Consider the following 14002-nt stretch of genomic DNA (forward strand, 5'->3'; position numbering starts at 1 on the left):
ATTGTCTCTCAGGAAAGCGGCAAGCGATTTTTTATCAGCTTTCTTGAATAGATATATTTTTAGTCTATTTTTGAAGGGTTTGGGAGTTACTGTATTCATTCTCCTTACGACAACCTTGTATTCACTAATCCCTGCATACGCTTTGGTGCTCGTAGTAGCTCAGAACTACTCGTTGCTGAGAGGTCAAGTGTGTTTTCACAACCATTTAACATTCGAGTGGGCTCTTCGACTAACTGCTCGAAACACTTTTCAGAGAGTGAGTTTAGCACAATTTTGAATGATGTTTTATGCGTACCTCAGGATTTAAACATGTATTTTCCTCATCGTACCCAAGGCGAATTGAAATCGCCACCAGCTATAACTGTATGAGTGGGGTACGTGTTTGAAACTAGACTCAAGTTTCTTTTCAACATTGAATGTGTCATAATACAAAAATAAATTGCAAAAACAAATTATGAACTATAATTAATTACAGAGGCACGAATTTCCAAAATGGAAAGCACACAACAGTAACTGTAATATTAAAACATATATAATAAGGTTTATTCATTTTATTAGTGCGTAACGAACTGCCTTGCTAATGACGTATTACTATCGATCATATCACCATGCATGTGGGAAGATATGCGAAAATCGAGGATAACAAATATTAATCGGAAAGGAAAAGACATTAAGGTGTTAAGTTCCGTCGACGCCTAGTTTTATAGATTCGGAACATAAGCAAGGACCAAGGACGAAGAAAGAAGGAAAATAGCTGTTGAAACGTCCCCTTCGAACAATTTATACATGACTGTGCTTAACCTGACACACAATAGTTTTAGCGCAACGCAATCTGACTTTCAAAAATCCCTGCAAAAGAATGGCCCTGAGTAGCATTAAACTATACCTTTCAGAAATCACTTACCTCACAAAAATCTTCATTACTCGAACTACTGCAGTACAGCGAGCGCCACTACTGCCAGCTAAATAAAAGATTCAAACTACGGAAGGCACTAACTACTGATAGGGATAGTTAGCAAATGAACGATATTAATAGAGAACAAACAATGTATTTACCTTGATAGTCATAATATATATAGCAGTTCATGACAAATTTCAAAACTCCGCCATCTCTCTCCCCACATCCACCACTGCTGGCGGCTCACCTCCAACTGCGCAACGCTACGCGCTGTTCACATCCAGCTGCCGCTGCCCAACACTGCGATGGCAGACAACAATGAAAACTAGCCACAGACTGCACACAGCACAGCCAGTGATTTTTCATATAGAGCGCTATGTGGCGTTACCAATAAGAAAACATAAACAGCCTACTTACACTGTATCCATTTCCGGGCATTTGTCTTGAGGAACGCATGGAAAGCCTATGTCCAGATGGTCGGCCTATGATTTCAGTTCTCGTTCTCCCTAATCCGAATTCAGTTTCTTAACGTTAAAACACCTTACACGGTGCAAATCAAGATTATTAACGTTTCTACATCTTGATAACACTGGAGGTTGGCTATGAATTACACGCTAATAAAAAATAAAAAACCGACGCACCACGAAGAAATTATCCGAATGGGACGGAAATCGGTAGACGTGATGTACATGTGCAGACAAACAAGTGATTCGAGTTCCATTAAAAAATAGATGCTTTATTTGAGGGAAAGAGCTCCACGAATTGAGCAAGTCAGTAATGCGTTGGTCTGCCTCTGGCCATTACGAGGAGTTATTCGATTTGGCATTGATTGATAGAGCTGTTGGATGTCTTCTTGATGAATATCGGCCTGAGTTCTGCCCAATTGGGGCGTTAGATCAAGATCCCGAGCACTTTGGAGGACCCTGACCTTAATGCTCCAAATGTTTTCAGTTGGGAAGAGGTCTGGCGACCTTGGTGACCAAGGTAGAAACCCGCCTTTTGCGGCGGGCTTTATATAGCTGAAATGTGAGCCGAGGATGGCTTATCACGAAGGTAACAAAACTGGCTGTAGAAAATCGTCGACGTACCTGTTTGCTGTAAGGTTCTAGCGGATGACACTCTAAGGCGTTCTGATATGAAGAGAAATGGCGCTCCAGACCATTACTGCTGGTTTTTATGCTTTATTACGAGCGACAATAGGTTTGCTACCCGAAAACTGTCTGGGGCGTCTGTAAATGTGTATTCGTAGGTCATCGTGGCTCAGTTCTAAGCGGGACTAATGACTGAAGACAGTTCTACTCCAGTCAATGAGATTGAAGGCCGAATACGCGTCTGGAGACACCCTGGGTAGCAGTGGGATACCAACCGCACTGTCGCCCGCCATACAGCCTAACGAGAAGTGATGGTCTAGGATGCCATTTCTTTTCGTCACGGGGCCTCTTGGTTCGTCATCCGTAGCGCCCTTACAGCCAAGCGGCACGTCGACGATATTCTACATGCCTTTTTAATGTCCTTCATGGCAAGCCATTGTGGACCTACATTTCATCGAGATAATGCTCGCCCTCAGACGTCCAGAGTTTCTACTACTTGTCTTCAAAATGGTTCAAATGGCTCTGAGCACTGTGGGACTTAACTGCTGAGGTCATTAGTCCCCTAGAACTTAGAACTACTTAAACCTAACTAACCTAAGGATATCACACACATCCATGCCCGAGGCAGGATTCGAACTTGCGACCGTAGCGGTCGCGCAGTTCCAGACTGTAGCGCCTAGAACCCCTCGGCCACTAAGGCCGGCCACTTGTCTGCGTGCTTGCCAAACCATACCCTGGCCAGCAAGGTTGTAGGATCTCTCCCCAGTTGAGAACGTTTGGGGAAGCCGCCAGGACTCGCCACAGCGATCAGTAGCGAAGCGCATGGTTAGCTGTGGTAGTTCAAATTCCAGCGGTCGATAAGCTGTGAGCACAGCAGTAGAGGATCTGTTCTGAGGGAGTGACTGCAACAGCATGACGCGGATCCTGTCGTCAAGCAAAATCGTGATCCAAATGGTCGTGGACAGTAACATTCCTGGACTGGCCAGGCCAGAGTTCTGAACCCAATGAAATACCCATTTGAAGAATTAGAGCGTCGACTTCAGACCCATGCGTACAACTTTGCTACCTTCTCTGGTTTGGCCATTGAGGAAATATGGGTTGCCATTCCTGTACAGACACTGAAAGCTTCCCCTGCAAAGCCTAAGAAAGGCGAAGAGTGGACACACCGCATGTTAATACCTGCACGGGTACCTCTGATCGTATAGAGTATGTGATGAGTGCCAACGCGTAAAAGAGATTCTGGAATACTACAGAAGACTGGAAGCTGAAGCTGATTTAATTTCCGATATTTTCCAATAGCTAGCTGGTGTATCAACAATGAGTTTCCTCGCAGTGGTTTCAAGCTGAAAGAGCCTGAGAGACAACATAGGCGTCCCGCAGGTAGCGGCACGGAGTCGCCGCCTAGCGCCACGTACCGTTGGCACACACATGACCTACATCCCGTCCCGTCCCGTCCCATCCCATCCCACGCATGGCAGACTCCCGCCGTGACAGTGCGCATTACTCATACACGCGTCTGCAGGCGCCTCCTCATGAATAAGTCCCGGCGCATGAGGGGCGGCTGGAGGTGGGTTGGGCAGCGATGGGGAGGGAAGGACATACATCTGGCCGCCCGTCGATACCCGCCGGACGGGCGCCAGTTGGTGGAGGCATTTGTTATGCCGCGACATGCTCGCCGTAGGCGTCCGGCTAACGAAAGCGAAGCGTGGCCATCCAGTTTCGTACATGGCACTGTAGGAGGTAGCCAGCACGGGAGAAGGACAGACAAAGGCTACGTCGTGAGATGCCGCAATACCCAGGGTGTAAACTGTAAAAGGCTAAAAAAAAATAATTAATGGAAAACTACTGGTGGATAAATGAAACTGTAGCACCTACAGAAAAATGTTTAGATAACATTACAGTGAAGTACCGCATTCTAGGCGCTACAGTCTGGAACCGCGCGACCGCTACGGTCGCAGGTTTGAGTCCTGCCTCGGGCATGGATGTGTGTGATGTCCTTAAGTTAGTTAGGTTTAAGTAGTTCTAAGTTCTAGGGGACTGATGACCTCAGAAGTTAAGTCCCATAGTGCTCAGAGCCATTTTTTGAAGTGTCGCACCACCTTCTGTCTTACATAGCTCTGCAGCTCGTCGTGGTATGGACTCAGCAAATTGAAGGAAGTCCGCTGCAGAAATATTGGGCCATGTTGCCTCTGTAGCCAAACGTAATTTCTAAGGCGTTGCCGGTGCAGGATTTCGTAAGTGAACTGTCCTCTCGATCATGTCCCACAAATGTTCGATGCGATTCATGCTGGCGATCTGCGTGTCCAAATCTTTCGTTCGAACTGTTCGCAATGTTCACACTACACTTACACTTGCGGCAGGGTCACGTGACGATCATAGGGATCTATAGATTTACGTGAGCGATAGTTCAGCGTGGTTGTTTTGGTTCGAGCGATATGCGTAGTGGAGGAGTCTTGTTAATCTCTCTCTGTTCGTGTGTGTGTGTGTGTGTGTATGTGTGTGTGTCTGTGTGTGTGTGTGTATGCGTGCGTGCGTGTACATGTGCGAATTTTTGTTTTCTTGTTCATCTGTCCGCGCTTTTGTACTCTCTCATGGTACGCCTCTATTGTGGATACTTTAAAGTTCTTCTCTTGTTCTCTAATTAATTTTGCCTCTGACCGTCTTTACATAATTATTCTTTGCTTTCATTCCTGCGACAAAGACTCTCCATTACGGTCTGTAGACATTAATCTATTCGCAAATTCTTCTAGCTCCCTGTTATTCTCTGACTGCTGCCTTAGCTTTCTGTATGACAGAATGTGGCTTCCTCCACTTAAAAGCATCATCTCGCTACTCTTATTATTTATGTCGCGCTGCCATGCGGTGCGTATGGTACTGCCACTGTTCTATAGCAAGGTATTAGGGCTTCTATCCTTACATATTCTTCAGTACTGCCTGTGGTTTTAACTCCTGATGGCGATGGCGCAGACACTATAGAAAGCTCGAGTGGTTTATTCGAAGTTCAAAATGGTTCAAATGGCTCTGAGCACTATGGGACTTAACTGCTGAGGTCATCAGTCCCCTAGAACTTAGACCTACTTAAACCTAACTAACCCAAGGACATCACACACATCCATGCCCGAGGCAGGATTCGAACCTGCGACCGTAGCGGTCGCGTGGTTCCAGACTGTAGTGCCTAGAACTGCTCGGTCACCGCGGCCGGCGTTTATTCGAAGTGACACGGCTTATGAACCGAGAACATTTTATTGGACCTTGTCACCGCAAAAGACTCCAAGGACACTACCTGCAAGATTCTACTTATTTAACTGAACTTTCTGTTTCCTTTGCGTTCCTGTTTTGTTTGTGGACTAAATATCATTTCCAAAGTAGCTGAACTTATTTTCCTTATTTTCTGATAATTCAGTACAACTCTCATAGCTTCCTGGCAGCTATATACAAATTCTTAATGATAATCCCACTCCTCAATTATTTACGTCAACGAGTGACAGCCGTTTTTACATTTCCTTAACTATTTTCAGTTGCAGCACCAGGGTGAGGAACCGGCGACTTACGATCTTCAAAAGGGGCCCTAATGCTCCTGTTTCCATTCAACTTTTATAACATGTTACCTTAACAGCCTGTATTTTTCAGAGAATTTTAATTTACCTCTTTTCCTTCCCACAATGGTCGTTCATCAGAGAGTCTGACGTTAAGCAGTACGCATCTCATGACCACAAGCACACAGCTCTCTGAAAACAGTCTCTGCTGTCCCCGTACTGCGTGGAAATTTAACAAGTAGAGTATGACTTTGGACGATCAGCATCAGGAGGGTTCCTTTCAAAACACAACCCGGCCCTCTCTCTAACTGCCTGGCGGGTCCCTTTGCACAGGGAAGGGGCGGGCGGCTGTTCTGTGAACGGGCGTGGGGACTGTCTCCTTACGTCCATGCCACTATTGAGCTTCCCTCGTTCCCCGTAAAGCCCAGCTTGCTTCCATAGAGACTTCTCAGATATGTGTGCCTCCAGTTTAATATAGAAAATTTTAATCTAGTCATTAATCATGTGGGACTGCCACACTACTAACTTGCTAACATAACATTGCTACATTTGCCTGGTATCCCATTCTGTCCCAAAACATTATGTCGGAATATAGGATGACTATTATCTATTGCACTCTTCCTCATATCATCCGACCCATTACTCCGAAAAATTTCTTCGTCCTGCTCGGGTCTGAATGTTAGACACACATGCACAGTTTGTAAAGCTTGGACAGATGATCTTGGAATATTTATTACAGACGTCCAATACTTGAAGAAGCTAAAGGAAGATGTAGATCTATGCGAAAGAGCACCGTGTGCAACGATAAACCCTAACAGACATGTGATCACAACGGTTGGAGAGGAACACAATACATGCGGCCTTGGTTCGTAATAAAAGAGAAATAAAATCCTTGGATCACACGTCGAAACCAGTATTCAAAAAATGGCAATGTACTACTGCAGAGCAATACTGTATTCTGTTAGTGTAATTAACTAACTAAAGTAACTAACTAAAGAGAACTCAACGAGATATATGACACTGGCAGAAAAGATGAAGTTAATAAATATAAACACTACCGAAAAAATTACTAATTCCTTTCTGATGTTTCGAGCTCACTCAAGATATGTTGTTGCAATAGTGCATGTGGAGTACACGAAATCGTTACGTTTACAGATCGACGGCACAAGCGGTTCTAAGGTACCAGTTACCCACCCACGCTGAAGCACCCACGTTAGTACATGGTGTAGATTCCACTAGCGGCAATTGAGGCACTGACTCTGAGATGCAGTCGATCTTACAGATGCCGGATACTGTTCTGGGATACGTTACGCCACGCCTGTTCGAGCTGTTCACGTAGTTCTGTAAGAGTGGTTGGATAACGAGCCAATTGAGTCACTTCTCTTCCTATCATATCACACACTAGCTCGATTGCAGACAAGTGTGGAGATCATACTGGCCAGGGAAGTTGCTGCACGTCTTACAGAGCGTGTTAGGTTTCAATGTGTGACCGAGCGTTGGAACCTCGCCTTCCTGTTGCAAGATCGGCAGAAGAACGGGTCCAACATTCTACACATACCGAGCGCTGGTTAGCGCCCCTGAAGAAAAGCGAAAGGTGAACGAGAGGTGTAGCTTATCCCACCCCAGGCCTGCGGTGGGGTTAGTACCTCTTGGATGAATGCACTCTACGAGGCAGCGCTCACTACATCTACGTTGTACGGACTAACGACCATTACTCGCGTGCAGGCAGAATCTGATTTCATCGCTGAAGACCACGGCGCTTCATTCCATGTCCCAAGCGGTCCTCTGACGGCACCAGTCGAGCCGTACTCGTCAATGCTGTGGCGTGAATGCAAGACGGAGATAGATTTGTGCGTACGAGTAGTCCCACTGCTAATAACCGATTCGGAACAGTTCGTGTTGAGACATCTTGGCTCATAAGCCCTTTTACCTGTGCTGTGGCAGCTGCACGGTCTGCCACTTCTGCCTTTACAATACGACGACCCTGGCGAGCGTCAGTGCTGCGTGGACGTGTAGAACGTCGTGTACGGGTGTGAGAATGTCCATCTTGCGTAGCAGTTCTCCGAAAGGACCATCCCGACACTCGCAAGACCACAATATGACCTCTTTAAACTGGCTCAGTCCTCTGTAGGAAACAGGAGTGTGTCTCCGTGACATATTTGCTGCTTGCTTCACACGTATGCACCACCACACCGAGCTTCGTGGCTGTGACCATTCCCTATTGAAAGACAGACACAGATGACGCTCAGGTAGCTATGCCACTACGATACCTGGATGCGCCCCCCGTAGCCGAGTGGTCAGCGCGCCAGAATGTCAATCCTGAGGGCCCGGATTCGATTCCCAGGTGGGTCGGAGATTTTATCCGCCTAGCAACTGGGTGTTGTGTTGTCCCCATCATCATCATTTCATCCCCATCGACGCGCAAGTCACCGAAGTGGCGTTAAATCGAAAGACTTGCACCAGGCGAACGGTCTACCCGACGGGAGGCCCTAGTCACACGAACATCTACTATCCTCCAGATGGCGTATGTCATCATCTGATCAAAATCGACGTCATATTTCCCGGTGTACTAATTTTTTTCTAGTAGTGTATTTGCTATCAAAACCGTGATTTAGGGGTAAAATTCTCAAACCGCCCAAAGAATTGCGACAAGCTGTAGTACAAGCGGTCTCCTAGCTATTGTGGCGTGGAGAAATATTTAAGGTTGTATACACCACATATACAACTGAAATCAGCGGAAGGAGGCTTCGGCCTAATCGATTTCAAAGGTACATGAAATGTATTCGCAGTTGCGAATATGAACAACCATCAGCTGTATATGGGAAATTTGCGCAAGGCCGGGAATCGAACACGGATTTACCAATTTACACGAGTGGTCGCCGTAATCGTTTTGCCTATCTGTGCACGACTCAGAGCTAGACCCAACTGCGAATGCATTTTATGTAATTCACAGCGGCTGTAGTCGCCGCAGTGCGTGTTGTTTCGGACGTGCATCGTTACATGTGCGCTGCTCTCATAATACGTAAACATCCAAAACCAGTCCGACAGCGCTCTTGTTCGACAAAATACAGGCAATCATCCGAAATAGTGCACATTGACCACATAAAATCCATTTACAATTCGCTACATGCAATAACAATATGATACATGCAAAAGAGCTACGTACTAGGAAGCTCCCTAAATCCCAGAGAGAGAAGACTGCAAAGAAAATGGCGCAGTCAGAGGCAACCCAGTCAGTAACGCCCTCGAGTCGAAATTTTCGCAGTATCGCTGGAACGTTGTGTGACAAAATGCTCCAGCGTGTGTTTTTTCTCACCGTTAAGTCCGCAGCACGTGGGTCAAGGTTGTTAACAGGACCATACCTGCCGACGAAAAACAAGCAGAACAGTTGACCAGACACTGCGGAGCAAAGGATTCTTTGTCGAACGAGCGCAGACTTCTAAAAAAGTAGTAAATTAATACTAAGCGTGATTAACAGAACCGCACCAAGCCATTTAGCCACAACAGCAACAACCACGGCGCTGTAATTGTTCAGTAACAGATATATACTTATACTATGTTTTTTCTCAGCGAAGGACGTAGTCGCAAAATTTAATTAATATGATTCCAGTCCATCGATTTTCACCAAGATGTTAGGGGGCTCCCCTTGATTGTAGGACGCATGCCAGTGCTTACATTTATTACTGTAACCTCCCCACAGAAATTTGTAAGACTTAATAAATAATAAATGAGAGCCAGAGCCAAGCGTAACCTCCCTAGCAATGAATTCTACTGACAATGACAATAAAAATGTGAAAATCACAATCTGACCCAGGTGTAAGCTCTCACAAAAATAATGAAAGATAATTCAATGCTAATGAAACTTCTGTGACAATGAAAACTCAGTTAGACCGAAATGTCAGTCTTTGGCCCTGTGCAAAAATCAGCCGGCCGCGGTGGTCTCGCGGTTCTAGGCGCGCAGTCCGGAACCGCGCGACTGCTACGGTCGCAGGTTCGAATCCTGCCTCGGGCATGGATGTGTGTGATGTCCTTAGGTTGGTTAGGTTTAAGTAGTTCTAAGTTCTAGGGGACTGATGACCACAGCTGTTAAGTCCCATAGTGCTCAGAGCCATTTGAACCATTTTTTTGCAAAAATCAGAATTAATTTCTTACCTCAGTATAACTGCATGTCAAAGTTCTGCTCTTATTGTTGGCCGCGGCTTGGAGGAAATGCATTGCAAGTATTATTATTTTTTTTTTTTTTGAAATTTAACTCAAACTTTTCTTTAAAGGAAATGGAACGAGATCGTTCGTTCAATTAAATGGTCCTTTTATTAAAATTTGCTTTGAAATCAAAATTATTATTGGGGCACTTGTTGAAAATTAATTACAATAAATAAACTTTACATTATCTGATGTGCGCAATGCAGCTTGGTTACCTTAATTAACAATATACCTAATTCAGCATCTTGACCAGAGACCCATATCGACGCCTGCGACTGCGTCCCGCTCGCGACCGTACTCGACTACTAGTGCTAACAGACTGCCATTCGCAACTGAACTCGACTACTGCTACCGACAGAGTGCAACAGACAACTGCACTGCTGACAGACTACCCACAGACTACTGCTCGCAACACTCGCGCGGTCAAGCGCAGACTAGGAATGACAAATAGCTCTCTGGTCAGAGACTCTGCAATGCCTCGCCATCGCCGCCACACAACATACGTGTTTCATTACCAACAGGGGATCCCACTAAGCCACTCTTTGTCTGCACGAGATCTGCCAGCACGTGGACAGTCGTCCACACAGCACACTCCATCTGTCACATGCGACACACCGAAAAATTACAGTTTCTAGCCTGTCTATGGGGTCAACATGAGAAGACAAGGAAAATAACAAAATACGAAGAAATTTTTATAGATTTTTCTAATCACGGCATTTGACGCAGCCTTCAAATAAATTGTGGTGAACACTGGGAACCTGGCCGGTCAATAAACTCTTTAACAACGACAAACTGGGGTTCCAGTCATTATTCAGACGCAGCAACTGCAGGACAAACGAGGCCTCCCAGTTCAGTTAACCACAATGAACTGTATTAAGCGCCGCGCGGGGTTAGCCGAGCGGTCTGGGGCGCTACAGTCATGGACTGTGCGGCTGGTCCTGGCGGAGGTTCGAGTTCTCCCTCGGGCATGGGTGTGTATGTGTTTGTCCTTCGGATAATTTAGGTTAAACAGTGTGTAAGCTTAGGGACTGTTGACCTTAGCAGTTAAGTCCCATAAGATTTCACACACATTTGAACATATTTTGAACTGTATTAAGTGTCATATAATCTCCCACTTATAATGTTGGATTAACCAGTCTCCGCTATATCGCCGCCAGGTGGGCCTTTACTACGGCAAAGCTCGTTTTTTTTTAATAAACGAATACAGTACCTGTCTGTCTGTCTGTCTCTCTCTTTTCCCCCCTCCTCCGCCTGTCCCTCCCCCCCCCCCCCCCCCCCAATGCAGACAAAAAAACACTCATTCCTCTTTCTCATCCTCCTCCTACCCTTCCTCTTCCAATCTCATCGACAACATAATACTTTCTAGACACAATGGTTGCTACATAAATGTAGGAATATTCGTGGTGCACGTTGTGCATCAGAATACTGAGAAGACACGGTCTGAGACGAGGAATACTATGCCCAGGCCGGCCAGAGTGGCCGAGCGGTTCTAGGCGCTACAGTCTGGAGCTGCGCGACCGCCACGGTCGCAGGTTCGAATCCTGCCTCGGGCATGGATGTGTGAGATGTCCATAGGTTAGTTAGGTTTAAGTAGTTCTAAGTTCTAGGGGACTGATGACCTCAGCAGTTAAGTCCCATAGTGCTCAGAGCCATTTGAACCAACTATGCCCACGCCTCTTTCCACTTGGACGCTCCTCACTACCACGGGTATGTTGGATGCGAGGACGACACGAATTTCTGAGCAGGCGTCTGTGTGCAGAACGATGTGAAAGTCTTCGGCGGTTTACTCGACAGGTCCTTGTGTTGAAATTCGGTGGCTGGAAAACCTCTCTGTTGCAAAGTAACGGCGCGCTGGCTTGCGCGCAAGGGTCACGAAATGGTTCTAGTTATTAACGGTCTCTGACGCCTTATGAAGTTTAAACTTCAGAACACTTTTCTCAGGTACAAAATGTACGTCTATTAAAACGAAACGGAACCTGTCTAAAATACATTCGCTTAAAGCATTTAATTTCTCCGATCAGTAGCTCACTGATGTAGTGGCAGACTGCAAATCCAAAGGTATCGGGTTCCATACTGGTCAGTCCTAGGATTTTTATCTGTCACTTATCAGTTTCTTCACATCTGGTAATGTTTGTTGATATGAAGAATGCCGAGTTGCACTGTGGTACGTATTCCACGTTAAATCGTGGGTCTGCCTGTAACTATTTAGGTAAGTCAGTTCAAAGTTCGGCTGAAGGCAACGATATGCCTTGACTTCTTCATACCTATAAACTGACTTACATAGCAAGTTATAGATGGAATCGAACCACATGTATAGACTGCTGCCACAGGTGTAGGAAGTGATAAGTGATGGGAATAAAAAAACTTCCTGCATGTGAGGATTGTGAACTCGGAACGTTTGGATTGGCCGTCTAACATTTACGCACCAAACCATTCTCTCTTGATATGGGGACTAAAAGTTTCCAGTTATTTGGTACTTATAAAACGTGAATGATGAATAGCCCACAGTGAGGACACATACGCATCTATTCGCGCATTAATGTGTACCCGTTGCTTTGCAGATCCACCTGAGATCGAGGTAGAGCGCAGTTGGGTTCACTCTGGTGAGGGCTACGAAGCTCAGCTCGTCTGCATCGTCCACGGAGAACCGCAGCCGGAGGTTTGTATGACACTATTAGTGTTACTGTTTTGTGTTTTGTCTTAAGTAGACCACATATCAATTGCTGGACTCATGGATACTTTCTCATGATTCCTGCATCATAAGTGTCACAATTGGTTTACAAAATTTCTTACTGATTCCTTGTTCCGAATGCCTTTACGTATTGACGAATGCTTTTGCTCTTTCCCCTAAGAGTGTTTCATAAATATATCCTTTAAAAATGCTTTAAAAGTTTATAGAATCTGTGAACACATACTGTAAGAAAATGGTAGAATTCCATATTGCTGATGAATCTTCCTTGTGTTCACAGACATTAGTTGTCTACTACTAACGAGCCAAACTTCCGTTTTCACCCTGAAATATATGTTGGAATTACTACCTTCAGAATAATTGTTACAAGACAGTTTTTATAACGTACTGTTCCGTACGGTATGAATAATAATGAAATTTATTTATTCAGAGCTTTTAGTTTCTTTCGTGAGAGAAACTAAAAATTACAGTTCCCAAGCGCGAAAACTGAGATACACTTTTACTGCACCTACCCAGTTGATATAGCAATGTCAAATTTAAATTGCAGAGCCCTCTTATAAACGGAGACCAACTGATAAAGAGAATCTCCATATAGAGAATTATCTGAAGAATAATCGTCGCGGTGTCTATAGGGTTTTTAAGTTACAAGTACGATAATGCAACGCAAAGTGATCGCGCCATGTTTATACAATTAGGTTAAAGTTATTACAGATGTCGTTCATATTTAAAAACTCATTAGCTTATGGTATTGTTATTTATCGGGCCCTCTAATCTAGATATTGGTATCCGTGGGACAAGAGCAGTTACGTGTGTTACTTCTGAGTTAACCATGTTTAGTGACATACAAGGAGCTAAGGTAATTTCCCTTCGTTCACAGGTATTCTAACAGCAATGGATTTCTGTATGTACCACAACGGTAGTAACGGTGCATAACAATCGTAATACTTTGTTCTGCAAATATCGATGACAAACCTTCACTCTAGCTTAGTGATATCAGTTGTATAAAGTCTACATGCTGTCCATCATTATATGGACAGGGCGTATATTTTCTTTTCTTGTTGGAACAGTGTTTTATATTTATTTACTTATATTTATTTATTTATGGTTTCACTAATTTATTAACTTCCTTATTTATTCGGAAGTTGATACCTGTTCCCATAGTCAACTACGTCAACACGCTTCTAATTAGGTTTATAGCGCCTCTTGGTTACTGTGTTTATTCGTTATTTTTTGTTTTCTTTAACATATATTTTGTTGGCATGTCATTATATATATATATATATACATATATACACCAAAAACTATTATCATTTTACAATACACTCTCACTGTCATCATGCGTTTGAATGTAGTGGCTATGTTACATCTTATTTGTTGGTAACAATGCAGTTGCAGTTTTTCACTGCACGATCTGGCCCAGCAGTTAGTGCTCATAATGTACGTTCGGTATGAATGAATTCGGAAAAGACACTCCACAATTCTGACATGAGATGCACCTTTCAAGTTTGCAGTAACAGAATGCGTTTCTCCTGTACTGACTACATTTTTTGATGAATATATTCGGCTTTCACCTTTTAGCAACTGG

The 14002-nt window shown here is 44.6% G+C and overlaps 1 protein-coding gene across 3 annotated transcripts in view; it reads left to right on the forward strand.

Annotated features, from left to right (window-relative positions):
* Positions 1–14002, forward strand: part of LOC126484417 (lachesin-like) — an 871444-nt gene that overhangs the window by 680114 nt on the left and 177328 nt on the right. For all 3 annotated transcript variants that reach the window (XM_050107928.1, XM_050107929.1, XM_050107930.1), the window contains exon 6: positions 12290–12387. In XM_050107928.1, the coding sequence (XP_049963885.1) occupies positions 12290–12387 (98 nt within the window). The remainder of the gene's footprint in view (positions 1–12289; positions 12388–14002) is intronic.

This window comes from Schistocerca serialis, chromosome 6, assembly GCF_023864345.2.
Source record: "Schistocerca serialis cubense isolate TAMUIC-IGC-003099 chromosome 6, iqSchSeri2.2, whole genome shotgun sequence".
In the NCBI taxonomy this organism is placed as follows: domain Eukaryota; kingdom Metazoa; phylum Arthropoda; class Insecta; order Orthoptera; family Acrididae; genus Schistocerca; species Schistocerca serialis.